Raw genomic sequence first — 23,212 nt, 5'->3', positions numbered from 1 at the left:
AGCCTGAACTTTTTCATTCTTTTGTGTGTGTCGCATAGCCAATTTAATCATGCATGTCACTACAGCCACAGATTCTGTTCCATTTGGCCACAGTGTGGGCGTGAGCCTTTCATCGTTTCAGAAAAACTTGCATAAAGAGTATCTTCACAATTTTCCCACACAGCAGCTCCAAATACTTCCTCCAGGAAAGAATCCAGGAACAGTATCACCCTTGGGAGTCTTCAGATATTTGATGTCTGGTCCGGAAAAGGCTTTTAAAGATTTCCACCCCTCTACTCATGACTAAAGCCAGCTGAAGCAGATCTCAGAAGGGATTCAGAATGAGAAGAGACAGTTTGAACTAATTGTCCCACCTTGGAACTAACTAGCCGGTCTGCTGAAACAGCAGATCATGCCAACCTCCTCCTCCAGCAATGCTGCTGCTGCTGCTGAGAAACTTTAGAAAATACCAAATGCTGTGGACAGCTTTGCTTGAAAGCACTAGCGGTGCTAAGAATTTCAGTTGCATAGTGAAAAGTTTGCCCAAGTTGTGGTTTTAAAACTCTGCAATCTAAAGCCTATTAATACATAAAGCCGGGTGCATGTCATATCCAGCCATTCTTTAACATAACTTTCCTGATCAACAGGCCTGTCTCCTGACCCTGGAAACTATCACAAATATTGATTTTAAGCATGTCTGGGGGGGGGAAATCAAAACTCTCCTAAATAAGCCATTAATAATTGTTAATTCCTACTCAAAAGCAGGGATGGAAAGATTGATTGTGATAGTTAGATTTAAACATCAACACACACAACATAAAAAAGTTCTATGTCTGCTTCAGGCTTCTAAAAGCAATACAGTACTTTGACTAATCTTTAAAAAACCCCAAAAGGACTTCAAGTTAAAGCTGGGGGAAGGGCTCCAAAATTGTTACACTGGGGGCTGATTGATTGCCACCTTATATCCTAGGTTTTGACAGCACTGGGACAGAATTTACATGCTTTCAGATCCCTAAATTCTAACACAGAAATGTTTTTTGTGCCTGTTCTAAGTATTCTCACTGACAGTCTATTGGAGCAGCTGTCATCTCTCAAAAGGTTTGGCATACAGAAGACTATATCTTGGTTTGCTTCCAAAAGCCACTCATTAGAATGTGCGCACACGCACACACACCATGCAGAGATATTTTGAGAGCTAACCCTATGGACACACAGCATGCCAGTACATTAAAGAATCAAAACCCAAGATTTTATGTAGCAACAGGGAATACACTTGGCATCTGGGTTTCATTATAATGTTTACAAGATAACTAGCATTTCCTCATGTGTTTAACTCGGGCAAAGAGCTCTGAGCTGGAACATCCAGCCTGTGCCAGGGCAGTTTCTTCATGACCTTTCCCAGCATCCTGCACCACAGCAAGTACGCTGGGTGGGTTGAGGAGTGTGGAGAAAGTCAGCTGCTCTGTCTAGCCCGAATACCATGGATACCAGATACCCTCTTTGGAACAGCACAGAGTATCTGTGTCACTGCACAGAATGCCTCTCGGTGCACATGGGAAATTCTATTCAGACAGACCTAAAGTGAGAATTACTCATAGGTTTTGACTATACGTGAGAAAGTGTCATGAGGTAAACTGTAGTCTCCCATTTGGGACGTCTCGGGAGGAAGAAAGCTGTGTGATTCAAACTGTGAACTGATAGTGGCAAAAGGTGACATTGGTGGGAGTGAAAAGCTGCTATAAGTCACACAGTAGAGCAACACACACATTCCTGGTGCAGATCGTGCAGTAAACGTGCAGCTCACCTATGAAGTCCCAACTGATGAGTTCGGACATAATCCATCAAGAGAAGGGAGGAAAAATAAATGAGACAATATTTCATAGATACCCTCCTTAGCACAAAAGACACACGCTGTCAGAGTGTTGTTGGTTATTACCTATAATAGTAAAGAAGGCTCTAGTGATGGAACGCTTTCTTCATTGCAAATGAAAGGGGGGCAGCCACAACTCCAGGAGAAGAGGTGGTCAAGTAGTTTTAAATTGACGCTACAATAAGGAGGCAGGTGGTACCTCCCTGCCAGTAGGTGAATGCCCTGCCACATACAGCGGTCATTTAGACACAATTCAACATCTACTGCCACTTCACTGAAGTCAGTGAACACAAGTCAGGAGCACAATATTAGCCAGTCTCACATAAAATTCGGGACCATTCACATTACTACAAAGCATCAATCAGTACTAAATTATCTCCCATAAAGAGGTCAGCTTGTGTTTGCAGTTGAAATAGCAGAGCAAATTCCTATTAGAATACAGAAACTTACTTGATCCTTCTTGCTCTTGTGTGATGAAGCAACATGAGCCAGATACTGAATGACCTTCTTGGTGTTTTCTGTCTTACCAGCTCCAGATTCACCTCTGCAAAAGACAAAGCATTATCGGGATATATTTGCAAACATTTACCCCTCTTTAAAAACTTTCTAAAATATTGTTTTCAGGAGCCTAGTCCACACATTTCCCTAAATGTCTTGCTAGCCTGTATATGGTGAACAAGGTTACCACAATACCTACCAGGTTGCTTTCTTAACTACCAGTTCTCCAAGCATTTACACTTTATATGCTTCCACTAGGGGGGCCTATAACATCTTCTCCTGGTCTTTATCTGCCCTTATCTTTTTCTAGTGAGACTTGGTAAACATGTGAAAAATTATGCACACACCTGCCTTTCAAAGTATTAGTTAGACCCGGAGAGATTAAACTTTCACAGTAAAACCACTCCTGTGAGTCAACTACATTTTTAAAAGCTGCTTAAACTGCCAAGAACTATATCAGCAATGGGGAAATTATGCAAATACTTACGTGCAAAGAATGGCCTGATCCTCTCGATCTGAAATTAAGAAGCAAACAAAAGACGATCAGATTCAGGCCAAGGTCACCTTTATTCCATCTCACTGCCTCTTAAGCAAAGTTGCATAGTCTCAGGCCTCTTGGCAAATCTCTTCAACATAGCCTGCACCTCTGCTGTTGTATTTTCTTGCACATACACCCCCAGCAGATTCAACAAAATGACTGGGATTACTGATAAACAAATTAATAAATCCTGCCTATTTTCACAGCCACCATGTTATCTACAGAAATCCTGCTCTCGGTGTGGTATGCGCAGAAAAAATTTCCAAATAGTTGGGAGAACCATATCACTTGTTTTATACTCTCCTACATGTATAACTAAAATTCCTTTTTGTGTCAGGTAAGATTAGAAGGTGACATAACTTAACCAAGCGTGCAAGCCAGAGTTCTTTGCTGATACAGAGCCATATCCAATAGCATTTTTTTTTACCTGATTTTTTTACCACTGCTGCAGGAACCAAAGAAACTGAAGAGCTGGGATTCAGGGTTAGTAATTCAGCTACTCATATAGTTCATTTTATATGGTGCTTAGCTACATACAGAGGGTGGTCTCCAACTAAGTCATATTCTGAGTAGACCCACTGAAATAAACTGACTTGGTACTGAAGTTTATTGATTTCAGTGTGTCTGCTCAGAGCATGACTTAGTCAGAGATCACCCAAATTAATTAATAACCAGTTAGATTACTCCACTAGCATACATGTGCCTTGCAAGGTAAGTGACAAGTTTTCGGACTCTCTACCAGTTCATAAGAGCATACAGTTGAAGGATTCTCAACAGTTAATGGGCTCTGCATGACTGGGCATTGATTCATTTGCACATAGCCCCAGGAGGTGTATTCAGTAACACAGACAATTGGGTGGTTCTGTATCATGCAGGCAATTCCAGGAAGGCAGTTGTTTCTCTGAATAATGATGACACCTTTTAAAAGAAGCTACAGGTGCTTAAAGTACACTGTCTCTGTATTCAAACACCAATTCATGCCTCATTACTATAGGGGGAAGCCAAATGGAGAACGCCTGCAGTAGCCTTATGCATCTTGAGTCATAACCAGCCGTCCTTTTGCCTACAGTAGGAGCCATTCTACTTCCATTCCAGCCTGCAAGAAGAAACTTAACTCAGCAGCTGACCAATTAGCCTGAAATTCCTTGTGGGAAAAGTAGTGCCTTCATCCCTATAGAATTTGATGCATTAGCAGGCAAACTAGTCAGAAAAATCCCCCAAGTGTGGCAGCAATCCCCCCCTCCCCCTCTATTGTCAGCTGCAGGTTGGTTAGTCACCTCCTCCTTAAGCTTTAAAGAATGTACCTGCACAAGTACAGGCAAGTCACATGGCAAGTATGCAGACACTACCATAAAAGGAAATAGGCCCCTTTGGAGGGGGAGGGGGCGAGGAGAAGGAGAGAATTTTCCCAGCCTAGTAGAGCAGTCATTATTGGGATAGCTGGAATTCTTCTGCCTGAGAAGTGAGAAGTGTCGCATGGTATCCTACTTCCTGTTGCTCAACTCTTAGAACAAACAGACTTCCCTCCCCCAAAACAGTAAGCTAATGCATACACAGAAAAAGCTGCACAATTGCACAATGATATAGCAGCTATGTTATGTTTTAGAATATTATATTTTCCGTTCAATCTGGGCTCTATTATGCTCATGAGATTATCCTACAGATTAAATGTGTTTGTATTGTCAGATCAATATTTTACATTATTTTATTGTAAACTGCTTAGAAATATTTCTTTCTTGATCATTATTATGGGATCTGTAAGTTTTGATAAATAAAATAAATACAACAGAGGCACCCATTTCAAAACTGACTGTCTGGCAGGATTTTGGGCTGCTCCTTCTGGGGCGTGTGCAAGTGCTCAGATAGCCTTTATTTGTTTTGCTGGGGGAGGGGGGTGAGAAAGGAAGAAGGAAAATAAATGTAACCAAATGCTCATTTATAAGATAATTAAAGGAGGAGTCTACATCTGCTTTACAGGCCAAGATATGCATCTTTTGACTATGTTTTTAATAAATAACCCATTAGTCTATTAGCACTGGATCTGTATTTCAGAGCAGTTATTCGATGAGCAGCTATATCATGAGCTGTACAAATTCTGTTCAATATTTATTACCAAGCCTGGTCTCCAACACTTAAGAAGCAATACAGATTTTAAAGAGGCAAAATTATTATTTATTCCAGAGACATGGGCTGTTACAGCAACACACAAGTTTGTAGCCTAAAAGGATTGTTGTGGTACAATCTCTCATTGACTAGAGTCCATCTTATGAGATGCATGGCTTGGAAGCATTTGATGCAAACGGCTTCATCATGCAAGTTTAAATATAGTTTTATGTAACTGTGGAATCCTTTGAGCTGGAAAAAAATAGATGAGTTCTGTAGCAGAAGTGCCAAAATAATAGTAGTTATTACATGCTTCCCAAGTACATGCATTTGAGGTGTTCTAATTGCCCAAAAGGAGATTATATTTTGAACTCTGGGGAGGGTGGGGATAAGAAGAGAAAATGTTAACATGCTGCTTAGTGCTTCACAACTCAGTTACAGAATATCCTAACAGGCCTTTATCACCCACTTCCTCTGCATGAGCAACTCTGAGTTGAGTCTGTTTAACTCCATAAAAGGAGAACATAGCACTCACACTATGGTGACATCATCTCTCCAGCCAAGAGGAAGCAGAGCTAAAAAGGCAAAAGGTTTGATCCCTGCTTATAGCTGATTCATTAACACAGGCAGTTTGACTATTGCTAAAGAGCAAAGCCTACCTCCTAAATACAGAAAAAGATAGTTTCCCCCCATCTCTATGGTTTATCGTCAGAAATACTTAGGCATCACAGCTAAGACCTGTAACTGCATTTAAGGCACTGTAATTAACAGTAGTAGTAGTACCCCGCCCATCTGACTGGATGGATATAGAACATGAATTATCATACATCTCATCAGCTATCTTGCCTCCTTTGTTTTTACAGTGCTCTTTTTGTAACACGTTTTCCATCTCAACACTGGAAAAAGCCTCAGGGGGTACATCACTTGTCTTTTACAATTTTGGAAATGAGGTGGAGGGGTGGGGGAGGACTCCTGGCACACATTATTTCCTCCTTACCATCTCCTTCCCCTGGACGATACAGTAGGGAACAGAGCACCAAGAGGTTAAGAAGTTGGTCAATGTTCTGAGTACTACTCTGACTTGTCTGAACTAAAAGACTAATAAAAGGTTTTGGAGAAGTTTAGAATCCAAAAGTGGTTACAGAAACCTTGTTTCAATTAAAATTCAACAGTTCGGCAATTAACTTTTATTGGGACCAAATATGTCACAAAATCATGGGAACAAGCTTTTGAATTTTCTACAACACTTCAAGGGGCAGGTAGGAGAAAGATGGGAGAATTAGCTTGATGTTATAGTCAAAAGGTCAGCATCTAGATTCAGACCTGATTGGCTTCATCTTTGCTAGGTACTAGGATATACTTAGGATTCTGGGACAAAACAATACTGGCTGACCCCCAATTAGGGAAACAAAGTCCAGTAGTTACCCCAACCTTTCTGCATCTTTAAGCAAACAACACAGGTTCTTTCACTTTTTAAATCTTACTCAACTCATTGCATGAGATTTCAAGAGGCAATATTTTGAGTGCATGTACTTCTAGGATAAAATACGCAAACTTGCATCTGTTCTTGTCAGATGGACCTCATCATTAACAGATGAAATGTCTTCATCACACCTCCCACTATGTTAACTGGAGACAATTAGAACATGACCAAAGCAGAATTTTAAGAGGAACTAATTTCATTTCCCACTAAATGAATTTACAGCAAGAAGCAGTTTCACATACAAAGAGAATCACTTAAAAAACACTATCTCATTCCTTCCTGTCTGCATCATAAAAAAATTGCTCTTTTATATTCTGTGGGTTTAATTTGGTTGGGGAAAAACAGCTGTTAATCATGAGACACCAAGACGACTAAAAATGTTAGAACTCCACTCCTATTGGAAGGCTTGTCTAAACCAACTGCCTTTTTTGTCATCTACCTTGACATCTGGAGACATGCAATATGAATCAGCATGTAGTGACATTCAAATTTTACCTTTTTCTTTTAAAAATGTAGATTCCACTGGCATAATTTGCAGCAAATGTAAAGATGTATGCAAAAGTCAACCACGACAATGTCAGACATCAGCCGAGGTGTTGTGTTTTTTTCCTCTTGTCAGCCTTAGTAGCCCTTGTTCATATTAAATATATTTTCCTATCCTTTCCATATTGATAAAACATAATCAAACTTGTCGGTATGATAAAATATAATCAGACTTACAAAAAAAGATAGTATTTTGAGAGGGAAAATTGTGAAGCATGAGCTATTTCCAACATGGAGCCTATTTGCCCTGGTTATCATTGTTGGGAAATTGACCTCCACACTCTTAAAGCCAAGCTAACAGAATCATTTCTCTCTCTTAAGTACATTTAAGAGAAATGCTGGTGGGGTTATACGAAAGTCATGGCCTTTAACAAAATAAAGACCCAGTTGTTGTTTTTTAAACCTCCCTTTGTGAATCAGAGTCCAGAACAAAAGATTTAGCATAAACAAGACTTGATTCAAAAGGGACATGGAATGCTACACTAAGCAAGCCAGACTAGACTTGACTAACAAATAGTACATTCTTGGCCCCAACTTCTGAAATATGTAAACATTATTGGTTTCACACAGAAGATTTAACATTTAACAGATATTGGGGGGAGGGGGGAGAGAGGAAGTCTTCAGCTTTAAGACTCAGCCACAAGGCTATTGAATGAGACCTAAAGATCACCAAGAACCCTCCCTGCTTTCCCAAAATGGCAGAATCCTACATACTACATTATCCCAAGCTTGCAATGCAACAAGGAGAAGCAAACAAAAGCCTGATGGTAGTGGGCTTGCAAGGAAGACTGTTGTACATATTCCAGTTTGTCATAATTTATTGGGTTTGTTCAAGCCACCTATAAAAGGTACTCTGGCTCCACTGTTACTTATTTACATACTGGAGCAGCAGTTCAGCCTCATAAAAGGATACTGACTGGCTGTTTCCTCATTCTCTCTCATACATACACAAGCAAACTCATGAAGGACACCTTGATGCCTATCTTGATGCATTCTTGAATGCATTGCAACCTACATTAACACCCAAGGTCCTAGCAACTCCAGACTTCAGACGCAGCCATGCATATATATACCTGACTTCTAGGCCCCTCCCTCTGCCAGCTGATTTGGCCTGGGGCAGGGAGTTTCATCATCATAAAACTATATGGGCTGCCAAAAGAGATGCCAGTTCCAAAAAGAGGCAGTGACACATCAGTCTGGCCGCATTACAAAAAGGTTAAGAAACTTGGGTATTAGTTGAAACCAAGCAAGCCCCTGCTCCTCCTCTGCAGGCTGCCAATTAGCATGCCCTAAACCAAGTGCTGGAATCTAACCAATTAACATGCAGGTCTTTCTGCTTCACCAGCTCAGGGAAATAACTGCACCCCCATGCCGAGAATGGGTCAGAGACATCAGCTTGCCATGCTTTTTAAAGAAATGCTCAAAACCATGAAAGATTTCCTGCCTGTTAGACTTTGAATAGAGTCTAGGGCACAAACAGCTAATCCTGAATGCCTCTGGTTCTTGCAGAGCACTGTGGCCTTTCATCTTCTGTGCTCAATACAGATTCCTCCCATACCACTGGCTGCTGCATCAAGCCTCCCCCACGGATTAAGCAGAACTGAAAGCAACGGAGGAATGCTGCTTTCCAGAGACCAGAAGATTGACTGGAATCAAAAGTTGCACTGCAGCAGACCTCCACCCGAACATGAAACTCTCACATTGTATCCCTATGTACATTTGACATTTCAAAAGTGGCAACTCTACAAGAGCCTGCTCATCTGAGCATAGCCACTGCCATGGCCAGAATATATTTTAAAATGTACCTACCTTGCATCATACTCCTGTAGGCAGTGTCTGTAATAGCGTATATGTGAGGGGGCATCTCATGTCTCTTTTTGCCTTTGTACATATCCACAATTTCTTCTGAGTAGATAGGCAGGTTCTTGTAGGGATTTATGACAACACAGAACAGGCCTGAGTAGGTCTGCAAAATGGAATTTAAGAAGAATTTAGAAGCATTCATGGTTTTACAGTTTCATCGGCGCCACATAACCCGCCTCCCATCCCCCCCAACTCACAAGAGTGGTAACAAGAATCGCATACTGAAAATTTACTTGGGCTGCCATAATTGCCTTCCATTACCAGAGATTTTGAACTAACAATCACATCTGTCATTTACTTTGAATATGGCTATTCATCTTTGATGTCTGAAACATGCATTTTACTCTGCATTATTATTCACTGTTTATAAGCTCTACAGTACACAAAAATGAGTGGCATTTTAGCAAAACTTAGGCAATAGGTATCTTTTGACACTAGCTCAGTGCCAGCATGGAGCAGAACAAAAGACTCACATATATTAACAAAGCTCTATCTCAAGAGTTGTACATATCCTGCACCAGATTTTTAAATCCATTCTATTGCCTGCATGTTATGTGCAAACTTGTGCATACTTAATTTTGCTAGCCACAGAATTTGTGGGGGTGGCAGAGATGAAAACCTACAGTTACCACTAAAGTCCAAGCAATACTTGCATTCAGGATTTAATGAAGCATTGCCCACACATTTCCAAGCCTCTCTAAAGCCTTACAACTAAAACTTTTTTAAAACGTTAAAGCACCTGAGAAAGCAGGTGCATTTCACCTCCTCCAAGTAAAAGGCTGGAAAAACACCTAGTATAGGTAGAAGTAAACTGCAAAAACACTTGAAGATCCAGCATTCACTTGTTATCACTGATGCATTTACATGTCAAGCCAGTGTTACACATATGGCCAAAATTTAAATGCTAACTTATAAGCTACAAAACTGAATTTTAAAAATCCTGATGCAGTTAGAACAGACTTCCTTTTTTATTCCACTTAATGCATATGAATGTTCATTCACTCTAAGAGGCCAAGGCAGCATTCAGTGCAGAAAGAAGTAACCACCGCCTGTGCACAACTCTATAGAATGCTTATTATGAGTTAACCCAGCATTAAAAGGCTTTGTGAGAAGTTGCCAACTATTTCCCTCAATATCCAAAGCAGAAATATGTCAGGAAATGGGGGGGGGGGACAATGCTATCCGGTTTGCAGTGGCACCATTACAAAAGGTTCCCCAAGACTGCCAGTAGGAAGAGTTGAATTCCTCTTTGTGTGCTTGTTTTCCCCAAGGTTGTAAGTGCAAAAACGTTTTGGCTGGCCACAATTATAATACACTAATCCTGCCCCTACCACCTCAGAGGGATGAGAGCTCATCCCAGACATTGTATGGCATCCAAGATGTCTGGAAGCAGCAACACTTCTCAGTGTTTCCAACTGCAGCGAGACACCAGAGATGAGCTCCTGCTCCTCTCAACATCTGTACCCACCAGGCTAGGATACTCTGCTGCAAAGTATATTTGAAGAACTGCCTCCTTCTCTGCCCCCTCTACTAAACTCATGGTCCAAGCAAAGTAAAGTAGCCAAGAAGATCAGCCTCCTTGCTGACCTTTCCAGATGCAAGTGGGACAGCAAATATGGAAGCAGATGCCCCACTTCACTTAATACTTCTTAATGTTAGAAAGGCAGAATTGTATGCAACCACCATTTCCTCAAGTATAAATGGCCCAGCTAGGAAACAAAGCTATGAGCATGGTCTAAGTGTCAGCAGCCAGCTGCAGCTCTTTGACATGCACAGCTCAAAATTGACACTTGGATATTTACAAGTGAGGAAACTTCTACAAGAAACAAATATAAGCCTCCAGTTGATAGTGGTCATCATACTGTGGCTTGTATAAAATAGTCTTTTGATCACAGGGAACAGCAGAGAATACAAAGCAATTACAAAACTAGGAGGAGTTACGCAATTTGCCAACTCTTTGTTCTGTGTTCTTGTTTTAAATGTTTCTATAAAAATGAAGCTCTCTAATAAAAATTGGCACCCCAAGGGTGTTCAGGAAATACACATTAATTGCAGTTTAAGCCAAGAGAGCATGGAAAAAAATCAACTGGAAGAGTAACAATTTTATACTAGAAATCTAACTGAACTGGTGATCCAACAGCAAAAGTGGAGTAGAACAAATCTGATTTCAAAAAGACTAGTTATAAGAGGGAGTTTCTCCCAAGCGACAAATGCAAAATTCTTGAACAAGTCCATGGAAGACACAGCACTGATCTGAATGGGCCTTGTATCTGTTCAAGCACCTCAAGGACTCCAACTCTAAGTCACTTACTCAGAGGGCTGCACCACAGTAAGAGATTAAAGCTGTTTCTCTTAAAAATATTGTCCTGAAACAGGCACCTCTGTCATAGGACACTGAAACAGAGCGTTTTAGTTGCACTTATTTTTGCTAAGAATATCTATCCATTTCCTGTAAATGATCCAAAAGCTGCATTAGCCCATAGGAAAAAAATACCAAATTTACAGGGGTGGGGGCTTAAATATGTAAACTTTCATCAGACTGGCAAGTGTTAAGAATACACTGGGGACTTTAATGTGGAGGGAAGGGGGGCACCTACCTCAATGACCTGTTTAGCTGTTGATTTGTTTTTTACTTGTGGAATCCTGACTGTATTTTTGAATGTAACTGTTAGCTCTATTTTTTTAATGTTGAGTATATTTTGTTTTGTTGCTGTTTTAATTGTGCACCTCTTGTATTTGATTTTCATTTGTAATGTTTTCTGTTGAGGTGCCAAAGGGCCACAATGCCTTCTGGGCAACCTTGCAGGGACCACATCCCAGTAGTGTGTGGAGCCAAAAACAAAAGTGGGAAGGCAATGATTCTTTTATTTTAGCTTTGTACAACAGGCCAGTTTCTACACACATCTCTCTCTACTATCCATCAATACAAGCAAGAGGAATTATCAGAGTTGAAGGACACCTGCCAAGCAACAACTCTGGATGTGAAGCAGAGCCAGTGAAGCTTGTGGCCTGGGAACAGTTTGGAGGCCCACACAGAGGAGCCTGGATGACCAAATTTGCCCCCCAGTCTGAGAATCCCCACCTTGAGACATGCTGTAAACCACTTAGAGGTTTTTCTGAAAATATGAATTAGTACAGAAACCATCTAAAATAAAGAAAGGTTGAGCAAAATACTTGCTGGTGGAGTGGGGAGTAGAGAGTATATACAGTACTGCTAAAACCACAAAGTCTGCACACTGTAATAGACTGACTTGCAGACTTCATGAGATTAACCTTTGGTGACAACAGGTTTCAGGTTGCACCAAGGCTGTTGGAACAAAGCAACGTTCAGATACCCCACTTTGCAGGGGAGGTTTCTATAATATAAAGTGTAGCTGGATTAAGTATCACTGGGTAAAAAGCACTGTGACCCAAGGAAATTGTACATGCCACAGAGTCCTCTGTAAATCAGAGTTAACAACCCCAATACCATCTTAGTGAGTGATCATGATAAATGGAAGCAAAAAGGCTTTAAATCTGTACAAAAAAGTTAGCTATATTAATAGTAAAAAGTTATTTATTGTAGCTGCTGCTTAAAGAAAAATAAACATTAAAAGGTTCACTGAAACTGAACTACATAGCCATAGCAGCGAGATTAGTAAGAATGTAATGTTTTAAAATTATTGCCTAACTAAACCTCAGGAAACGCAAAGGAAGAGATGCATTTTGAGAATTTCCTTATAAGGCAGAAAGGTTAAGGGTGTATCATATCAGGAGACAGGAAGGAATAGATAATAAAAATTGGGCAAACTTGTAAACACATTGCATTTTACAGGATCAGGTCTTTCTAAAAACAACACATATGCATGTCATTGTAGGTGTATGAATCTCTTCCAGTCAGACAATGGGGGACTCATTACTACTTCTGAACATTAATTTATTTGGAATGATCTTGGAATCCATAAGATCACAAGTAACAGAAATAAAAATAAATTTTAAGCAGGTCACTGATGAGTGAATGTCATTATCAGGAATATTTTATCTGGGGAACTACTCCGTGCAAATATACTTGTCAGGGCCAGTAGCCATGGCAACTCAAGGTATAAAATACATCTTAAATCTCAAGGGTTAGATTTCCTTTTCTTAATCATCACCCAGTAAAGATTAGCACAGGCCCAAATGAATTGAAAATTAGAGCACTGACTGAGTCACTGTTGAACTAAAAAACTGCATACAAAACTTGTAGATTAGGAGACAATTAGTTACTACATAGGAACCTAGGAAGATGCCTTATACCAAGTGAGGCCATTGGTCCTTCTAACTCAGCATTTTCTACAGCCACAGGCAGTATTCTTCAGCATTGCTGCCAGGATTCTCTCTCAGCTCTACCTGGGGATTGAACCTGGGACCTTCTGCATGCAAAGCAGATATTTTGCCACTAATACTTGCTCCATACTTGGCTCACACATGATGCTTATTTTCCAAACACACAAAACTATCAAAGGAAAGAAAATACTAAAATGTTGAGTGGGTCAGAACTGTGATAGAGACACTGGCAAGTATAGGTAAAGGGACCCCTGACCATTAGGTCCAGTCGCGGACGACTCTGGGGCTGTGGCACTCATCTCGCTTTATTGGCTGAGGGAGCCGGCATACAGCTTCCGGGTCATGGGGCCAGCATGACTAAGTCGCTTCTGGCGAACCAGAGCAGCACACGGAAACGCCATTTACCTTCCTGCCAGAGTGGTACCTATTTATCTACTTGCACTTTGACGTGCTCTCAAACTGCTAGGTGGGCAGGAGCAGAGACCAAGCAATGGGAGCTCACCCCGTCACGGGGATTCGAACCACCGACCTTCTGATAGGCAAGTCCTAGGCTCTGTGGTTTAACCCACAGCGCCACCCGCGTCCCTACTGGCAAGTATAGCCTCAGAGAAAAAAATAGTCTATATATAAATATCCTTAATTGTACACTGCCTAGCTTAAAGTCATGGTTCAAAAGATCTGTACTAGCCATCAATGTGAAAAATTGCACATGTCTATTTTACTACATGTACACACTGACAACCTTCATTTTTTTATGTGCTGTAAAGCAAAGAAAGACAGATATGTGCCATTCCCCATTCCAAAGGGGAGAAACTGTGTAGGCAGACGGCCACATGTGACAAAGACTTCACTGTGCAAAGTCTTACAAGACTCCATGTATGGGGAGCACAGAAGGGCTGATCCATGTGACAAGACAGCAACAAACAGCTAAATGAATGTTAGAATGAAACACTTTGAAGGGAACAAATGGAAATCAGTGAAGTCTGGCAAAATATCCCTTTTACAGAGTCGGGCTCAGCTGCAGCTTATGTACAAGGCAGCAGTGGCATATGCTTTGATCCAATCAGTGCCCTGAATATAGAACTCAGGACAAACACCAATTTCTCTCCTCCTGTACCCTTGGCCAATTGTGAACCATAGCTCTCTGTCAAACTGATTAGTACCCCAAAATTAGATCCACCAAGACAACTGCAATCCTCCTCTCAATCTCCTGTATGCCAATAAGGCCAGAGTTTTTTTCTGAGCCTAGGGCTTGCCAATCAGAAGGTTGGCGGTTCGAATCCCCGCGACGGGGTGAGCTCCTGTTGTTCAGTCCCAGCTCCTGCCAACCTAGCAGTTCGAAAGCACATCAAAGTGCAAGTAGATAAATAGGTACCGCTCCGGCGGGACGGTAAATAGCATTTCCATGCGCTGCTCTGGTTCGACAGAAGCAGCTTAGTCATGCTGGCCACATGACCCAGAAGCTGTCTGTGGACAAACACCGGCTCCCTCGGCCTGTAGAGCGAGATGAGCGCCACAACCCCAGAGTCGTCCGCGACTGGACCTAACGGTCAGGGGTCCCTTTACCTTTACCTAGGTGACAACTGACTGCAGTTGTCTCCCAGGAATAAGCACAAGATCTTCAGAAGAGCAAGTGCCTAAAAACCATACACACAGTTGCTACCTCTCTACCCATTATGAGCTGCACAGCAGCCCACCCTTATATGCCCTAACACTTTACTACTTTAGGGGGGAAAGCTTAGTGGTAGAACAATCACTCTGCATGCAGAAGGTAAATCTCCAGGTAGGGCTGGGAGAGACCTCTGCCTGAAACCCTAGGAAGTTGCTGTCAGTAATTGTAAACTGTACTGAGCTAAATATACTAAGGGTCTGGCACAGCAGAAGTTAACTTCATATGTCCCTAGGTATCAGCACATTGTATGCATTCTCTACCACAACTGCTGCAGGGCCCCCTTTTCCAGCTGAGCAGTTATCTCTACAGTCTCTATTCAGTGCAGGAGATGGAGCAATAATGCCAACAAGTAAACAGTGTCAGCATCTTACCAGTGAACAGAGTCCATGCTAAGTCACGTATGAACAATTGAATATTCTTGTTTCCATGGCATCAAGCTCATGAGAGCATTGCTGCCACTTTTGACGAGAGCTGAATTAAAGCTACCTGCTCAGTATATTCTGAACTGAGTTGGGCCTTACTGTGAAGCATCGTTCTGGTAGAGCATCAGGCATTGCCTTCAAGAGGGGAAAAAAAATCTGAGTATGGTGTCTTAGATTTGCAACACGCCCAAGGATGGAGAGCTCACTGCTGGCTAGTGGAGAGTAGGGTGTACAGCCTCAGTACAGAACTGAGGCTATAGGGGGTGGAAAGGGCTCCTCTTCAGGGGTCCTTAGGCATTTCCTGTTTGCATGGTAACCCAGCCAGCATAGAGAAGACTATTCATGGCATCTCTCTTACCTGTACTCTATAATGTTTCTTTCATTCTTTTTCTATCCACTATTCAGGATACCAAACACAGTGCCCAGCCACTCGCTGGTTTAGCTGTGTGACAAACTGGAAATTGGTAGAAGGCTTGCTAGCTACTAATTGTTTTGGGTTTGCTTGTTGTTGTTTTTAAATACAAGTGCTTTTTGACTCTGCTTCCAGGAGGAGTTTATCTTTGTCTGCAAGCTCCACTCCTCCCCTGACCGAGAATCACCTGTTCACAGCACCACATGTTGGAGGCTTGAAGTGCAACACCTAGGCAATTCAGAGGTTCTTAGTTTTCAGCATTCTGATTGGTTGAAAGTAGACGACAGTACTTTTTTATATCCCAACTGCCTTATGTGCAGCTGAGCTTTGTTATTTTGCAGTCTTAGTTTTACTGCTCTTTTATACTGAGGTTCCAGATACAGAAGCAGCAAGTCAGGTGTCTACATGAAGGGTGTGTTCAGCTAGTATCAAACGCTGTACATGATTTCTAATATATCTTCCAACACAAACACACAAGAGTCTAGCCACTCCATCACAATGTTCTACAAAAACTCTACTAGGGAAAGTACTGTTTAGTTTAATGAGAATGTAGACAAGGGAAAATTGTACAAGACTGGGGACATGAAAGATTTAGTTACATCCTATAACTAGCAGAAAAAGTCATTACTCACGTAAATAAGCCCTGAGTAGTATCGCTCCTTCAGATTGTGCAACACTGAGGCCTCATTCAGGCAGGTCAGTTCAGCCATATCTTCCACTTTCGAGAACTTGGGTGGGTTCATCTTTTGGATATCATCTTTGTTGACTCTCACTTTCTTCCCATTCTCTGCAAGCTCCACAATGGCTTCATCTCCTACTTCTTCCTTCAAGCTAGCAGGCTCAAAACCATTTTTCTCTGATGGGACCCACACCAGCTTCTTGGCAGCCCAATCAGCCTGAGCAAGAGGGTTGTTGATGAAGTTTCTATCCACATAGAGGTATTTGTCAGCATCTCTCTGAGCCATGGTGGCTTATAACCAGGGACCTATGAAAAGAAGAAGTTGCAATGTTATTACCTTGCCAACATTTTGACACTACAACCTTTGAGTCACCTGAAATAGGCACCAGTTCCCTCACCAACACCGATTTCAAATCTTTGACCATGTTACTGCTTAAATGCCATGCAATCATTAGAAGTAGGCTCATGTTGTCAGCTTAAACACTCTATAGAGGCAAGAACACTAGAGATGACTGTATAGATATTTTAAGTCCTTGTAAAGGAGTTCTGAGTAGACAAGGCCATTGACTCCAAGTTGCATGCCCAGATAAACTATTCACCTATTGCTTCCCCACAGATTCATTAGCCCCTGTGGGTCACAAATAGGCAGAAACCAGATGCATAAAAGCATCCAATTACTCAAGCAAGCAAGCTTGAAGGCACACATAAGAAGCTGGCAACTACATATCAACACAATGTGGTAGTGCTACAATTAGCCTCCTCCCCCTAGGCCTTAACTAGACGGGGGGGGGGGCAGCTTCACATAGTCAAAGTGGTTTTCCCCTCAGTTAAAAACAGCTATTTAAAATGGATGGGTCACACCTGAGGAGAATATACACGTTCTACCCCAATGAAACTGTAAAATGATATTAAGTTATGCCAAATCATAGGAAATACAGAGATGAAAAACTTGCTAAGGTTAATAACTTTTCAGTAGATATGACACAACCCGATTTCTTATCAACATTTGTCAGTTCCCTGGAACAAATGTAAGATATCTGAAGAAATATTGACTAAGTCTACAGTGGTCTACAGCAGCTATTTACAGACTGGCAGCCCTAGCATGGGTAGGTAGGAAAGCAGGTAGTCTTTTCTTCCTGTCTAGAAATTAGAATTCCTTTCTTTGCTATTATGCCTACAAATGATTTAACTTGGGCTGCCAGCCTCACTCAATCCCTTGTGGCATCTGTTAATAGCCTGAAAGTAAAAGTAAAACCTCCAGGCTGGCAGGAGACTCACCCTGACTAGAGCAGGGCTGTGAGATTAGAAAAAAGTGGCTGCCAGGTAGCCACTTCTATTTTTCCACAAGGAGAAAAAAAACCTCAGAACTACTTTAGGAGGTAAAAGGCAAAGTAATTTTATACTTGCCACTTTACGTGGCTCACTATGCAACACAAGTGGTCCATTGTATTAGGTATTTCAAAACCTTACAACGTCCTGTCTCTCTGCATTGTGTGTGCATGCATACAGCCGTCAAGAACCAAGCTTTTCAGCCAGCCTTTGCACACCACAGTGTCAATACTGCTGCATGCTGCTAGCCAAAGCTGCCCATGAAGACATTTAGAATACAAAGTGGTCTCCCTCCAGAGTCAACCAAGTTACAAAATAGTTGGTAAACTGCAGCAAGACTTGATCAAGGATGTACTGTGGATATACATTTCCATTAAGCCTTTCTAAGAAAGAAAGAAAGAAAGAAAGAAAGAAAGAAAGAAAGAAAGAAAGAAAGAAAGAAAGCCATCAGTTTTATGTCGCCTTAGTCTCAAAGGCAAGTGTTTAGACAGCTTGCATTCACCTAAATATGCATTTACTTATGATTAACTATGCAAACAAGGCACTTTGGATTTTGCTAGAAATTGAAAACGTAAGAGGAGTCTGCTGGATCAGGCCAATCGCCCATCTTAGTCCAACATCCTCTCACAGTGACCAACCAGACGCAAATTAGAAGCAATTAAACAGGAATAATGTGTTGGGGCTATATTTAATGCAATAAAACCAATGTGAAGCTCATACTGGAAGAATTTGCGGGAGACATCAAAAAGCAAAAAGTTACATTATGTAAAACCCAATAAAAGCTCTTCAAACAAACAAGAACTATCCTAGAGCCAAGTATTTCCAGTGATACACCATGCTTCATGGTGCCTAATCATAGTGTTGGAGCCAAAAATATGCCACAGGTCTTTGCTAAAATAGGAGAAAACTCTGGTGATTTAGGTCCATAAATTTGTCACCCAGGAGCCAAAGGAAAAGGTGGGGAATAATTCATTGTGCTGTATTCAGAATTGTATCAAGGCTGGCAAGACAACAGCTGCAGTCTAAACTTCTGCTACCCAGCTTCCTGCAATTGCAACTTCCAAGAATCTAACTACTTGCCTTTTTTGGCCATAATTGAGCAAGACACACCAGGAGAATGAGCGCTTCCAGCTGAATTTGGTTACTTTCAGTTTCATCATTTCCTGAAAACTAACTGAAGAGCTGTATAGTCAGCTTAAAATATTCTTCTATTTCTTTAGGCCTTTCTGCTTAGAATACATCTGGCATGGTTTTGTCATTCCTCATGCCTTCAGAGAAAAAGAGTTATTTTGGTTGACAGCCTTTGAGGTGCATGGCATTCTGGAAATTTTACTTCCATGTTCTGTGCACATCTTAGTCACTAGGTATCTTCAGCAGCAAGGACCTAGAATTGAAATTCAAATCCCTTAAGCTCTGGCAGCCATGCCAATGAGCGGGGGCAATGAGAGTTGCAGTCCAACGACATCTAGCAGGCCACAGTTTTTCCACCTCGCCTGCCCCAGCAGCACATAAATCTATTTCTCCCCATCTTAGCAGAGAAGGGGCCCCTGTTGTAATATTGTTCACAAAGATGACCAATTACTCGAGTTCACTTTTTCCAAGAAGTAATTGTCAAACATTTCCAATTCATAATACAAATTATGAAGAACTGAAAATATTATTGGAGGGGGGCATTCTTACAGCAGTGGAATCATACCAACATATCCATACATTTCACAAACAGGTGTGTGCCAAACTGTGTGTGCAGTCAGGTACGTGAAAAGCCTTAAGAGCGCACAGAAAATGGGCTCAGGTTCTACTAGAATAGTTTATGAGCTCTGATCCAGGTAACTGATCCAATAGCAACCATAATCTTATTAGGAGTTTCTCAGGGAGCCACATCATGTACAGCCATGGGGGAATATTAAACATGCTCCTGAGCACAGACCAAATTCACACAGAAGGTGGCAAGACTGAAAAGACCTAGCCAGCATAAGGACAGAAGGAACCTTGGAGTGTTTTCAAAATCCACTTTAGTTCACAGGGCTTCTGTGAAAAGCAAATCTATGTGTTCCTTTGACTGTAGGACATTTGAAAACTAAAAAAGGAACTATTAATGTCTGTCATTACTAAACGCAAAAAGAGTGTAAACAACAGAGTAAGGGTGGGACAATGTCTATAAGATGAACAGCAAGGGACCAAGAAAAGGAAAAATGTTAGGCCTTCCTTAAGTCACACATATGATGATCTAGTAGAGACTGTAAGCTTTAACAGGAAATGGCAACAGGCCAGGTGTAGGATGTGAAAAAGCTCACACCACATCCTGACAGCAATTATCAGCAGTACACCAAGTGACACACACTAGTACTGTAATCATACACCCTAACTGAACCTATTGCCCCTTTATGCTGTCACAACTATGAGTTCTCTCCATGGAATAACTTGGATTCTGTACTTGTTTTTCTTTCTTTCTTTATGTCCATTTTGTTATTGGTTGTCACCTGTTAAATGTTTTTTTAAAAAAATGCATTATTAAAAACAACTATGTTACCTAATTTAGTGTTCCATACTTGGCGAAAGTCAGCTCTAGCACAGGTCCGTATTGTCTACTTCCAGAAAAGGTAACTTATTAAACACTGAATGTATGCTGGAAAAATGCTGAGAGATCAAGGACTGCACCTTATCGGTATCATTAACATGATCTGCACATCACTTTATCAGCATTATGAGCTGTGAAAAGGTACCACATTTTAACCAACTGTTGAATGTTTATCACAGGAAATACTTTTCAACCATTCAAGTCCACTTGAACAGAATTGCTTTTGGGACTCTGCCATTGCTCAACAAGGTCAGTAAATTAATATAAAAGACCATAAGCAACAAATCTGCTTAACAAACAGGAAATTTGGTCTCAGACTGACGGGGGTATGGTACTTGAATGTGTCCAATGAATATTATGTCTGCTTTCAAGAAAATTATATTTTATATTACACACACACACACACACACACACACGGCATAGGATTTAGTTAAAGGGGGTGGAAGAAGGAATAAACTTCCAATGCTACAAATAACTGTTCAAGTTCGCAGCACACATTTATTTGTAGCACATCACATTTTCCCCTTCCTCCTTTTTTTTTTTTTGCTTGCTACTGATGCTGCTCCATTTTTATCAATGCAGAACAGATTTTGACCATTTGAGTATTTGCTACTTAATGTGTTTTTCAGGACTTTTCTTTCAATTTAAAGCAGCTTTTTCCACCTGATGCCCCCCCCCTGAGGTTTTGGACAAAGATTCTCAACAGCCCTGACCATGACCATGTTGGAGTGCACTGGGCTGCGGAGTGCTCTCCCAGCGCTTTTTTTTTTTTAATAATAATGGAAGCTGTTAAAAGTGCACAGACTCTCCAATGGAGCAGCTGGTGAATCCCCTACTCTAAGCAAGCATTATCTTACTGGATACCTCCTGCTGTACAATAAGATGATACAAATTAGTGGAAGCCAACATAAATGTTAAACTGAACAGTAAAACTCAACTAAGAAAGAAGTTTGGATCCACTGTGCAGAATCCAGCTTGTTCCTAGAACTGATCTGCTAATTACAGATATAGCATCAACATCTGCAGTCATGGCGGAACGCTAAACAGCAAGAGTATTGGGCAGGTAGCCACCCCTTTGATGTTGGAAGAGACCATAATGAGATTTGCTGGAGCACATGCAACAGCAGTAGTTTGGGAGAGAGACTTTCCTGTGCTCCTGCCCACTGGCTCTTTACCATTCTATTGTAAAGCTGGGCTAGTTACAGGTGTGTGGTCCCTGTTACCATCCACACTTTGATTCAGTCATAACCAAGACATCTAGAAGCAATTCAGATCATCTCAAGCACGTAGGTTTAAGGGAGACTGCAGGGCGTTTCAGCATTCTCAGAACAAACATTTCTTTCTCACATGAGCAAAAAAACATTTCAAGTGAAGGACCTTCACCTTCCCTTACTCATAGTATTGTAGTGTACCACAGCCACAGTCCTTTTGGTACAGATGTGAAGTGGAGACAATGGGAAAGGTGGGAGGAGTTGCATCTTAGTCTAGCCATGCATGCAGACATTACAAAAGTTAATTAACACCATAATCAGCCATGGGAGGGAATACAAATGCAGCCTCTGTGGTGTATATATTTGATGGAGGCATATGGCAGGAATGGGCAAACTTTGACACACCCCACACAGATGCTGCTGGACTACAGCCTTGACCACTGGACTATGTCAACTAGGGTTGATGGGACTGAGCCCAACAACATCTGGAAAGCCACAGGTTCCACATCCCTGCTCCAAGGAGTCACATATATTCCCAGTAATCCTTACAGTCACCTTCTTAGAGTAGGTTGTTGTTCTCCTATTTAAAATGGGAAGTCAAGAGAACACAGAACTGTATAAGAGCCAAACTGGTCATGACAACAGCAGACTCATGCATGACTACCAAATTCTAACAGAAGGTGGAAAGTGAACTCTTCTTACTAAATCACCTCCCCCAATATGTTCCCCTTTGCTGCAAAGGGTAAAAGCAGCTTGCACAAGAAGAGTGTGGTAACAGTAAGGATTTGGCAAACATCTCACCCAGCCATAACATGGAGTTGCAACACACAATTAGTATTCTGCAGAATCTGAGCTGCACTGTGCCACCTACTGGGTACGTAACTAAACACTGACATTCGAACCAGGGATTTCCTAGTTCACCAGCACCCCACCCACCTTCCCATAGTTATACCATGCACCCCACACACTATGGAACCGGCATCTCTCTTTTAGGGAACATCTTAAGAACCTATTTGCTGAACATGCACAAGAGATTCATTCTCAACTCCTAAGCTTTCTACAGGATCCAGGTGTTTCAGATGAAGGCTGACAACTGAATACACCATCTGCACCACAAGACTGGGAAGGAGAGGGTGAGATACAGTCTACCTTTCAGGAATCTAGACATTCCATTTGCTGAACCCTTTCTGCAGGATTTCTAGTATTAAAGGTTTGTGAGAACCTGCCCCCTGAAAAAAGTGAAGCTTCGTTTAGGCTTCAGAAGCATCTGGAAAAACAGGACACACTGCTTGCAGTTTATTTCTCCAGTACTATTTGTATTACCCCCTTGGCCTGCTGTTTACTTTATCGGTGGCCACAGAATTGCTTTTGGGACTCTGCCATCGCTCATCAAGGTCAGCACATTAATATAAAAGAGTATAAGCAGAAAGACTGCTTAGCACACAGTAAATTTTGTCTCTAAATGACCATGCTACTTGAATGTATCCAATGAATATTAACCCACAGTTTTTCCTGATTTAAGCATTGCACGCTCTTGCAAATAGGTAACTGCACAACATGCCCCAGGCAAAGTTGCTGGAGAGTGAGAAGACAATAACCTTTTCAGTTGTAGTTAAAGCCTCATCTTCAGGGAATGATGACAGTTTATTTTCACCAGTTTGGAGTATTTAACTATTGAGCCCTAACAGGACCTAAGAAGTTACAAATGCAAAGCCTTGCAACAGAAT

The 23,212-nt window shown here is 41.4% G+C and overlaps 1 protein-coding gene across 4 annotated transcripts in view; it reads right to left on the bottom strand.

Moving 5' to 3' along the window:
* Positions 1–23,212, bottom strand: part of MYH9 (myosin heavy chain 9) — an 82,892-nt gene that overhangs the window by 34,841 nt on the left and 24,839 nt on the right. For all 4 annotated transcript variants that reach the window (XM_053404782.1, XM_053404781.1, XM_053404780.1 and 1 more), the window contains 4 exons: positions 16,321–16,673; positions 8,824–8,980; positions 2,835–2,862; positions 2,300–2,393 (listed from right to left, as the gene is read on the bottom strand). In XM_053404782.1, the coding sequence (XP_053260757.1) occupies positions 2,300–2,393; positions 2,835–2,862; positions 8,824–8,980; positions 16,321–16,653 (612 nt within the window). In that variant the 5' untranslated portion in view covers positions 16,654–16,673. The remainder of the gene's footprint in view (positions 1–2,299; positions 2,394–2,834; positions 2,863–8,823; positions 8,981–16,320; positions 16,674–23,212) is intronic.

Source organism: Podarcis raffonei, chromosome 10 (genome assembly GCF_027172205.1).
Source record: "Podarcis raffonei isolate rPodRaf1 chromosome 10, rPodRaf1.pri, whole genome shotgun sequence".
Taxonomy (NCBI): domain Eukaryota; kingdom Metazoa; phylum Chordata; class Lepidosauria; order Squamata; family Lacertidae; genus Podarcis; species Podarcis raffonei.
Note: the sequence above shows the minus strand (reverse complement) of the source record. Positions and strands in the feature narration are given on the sequence as shown.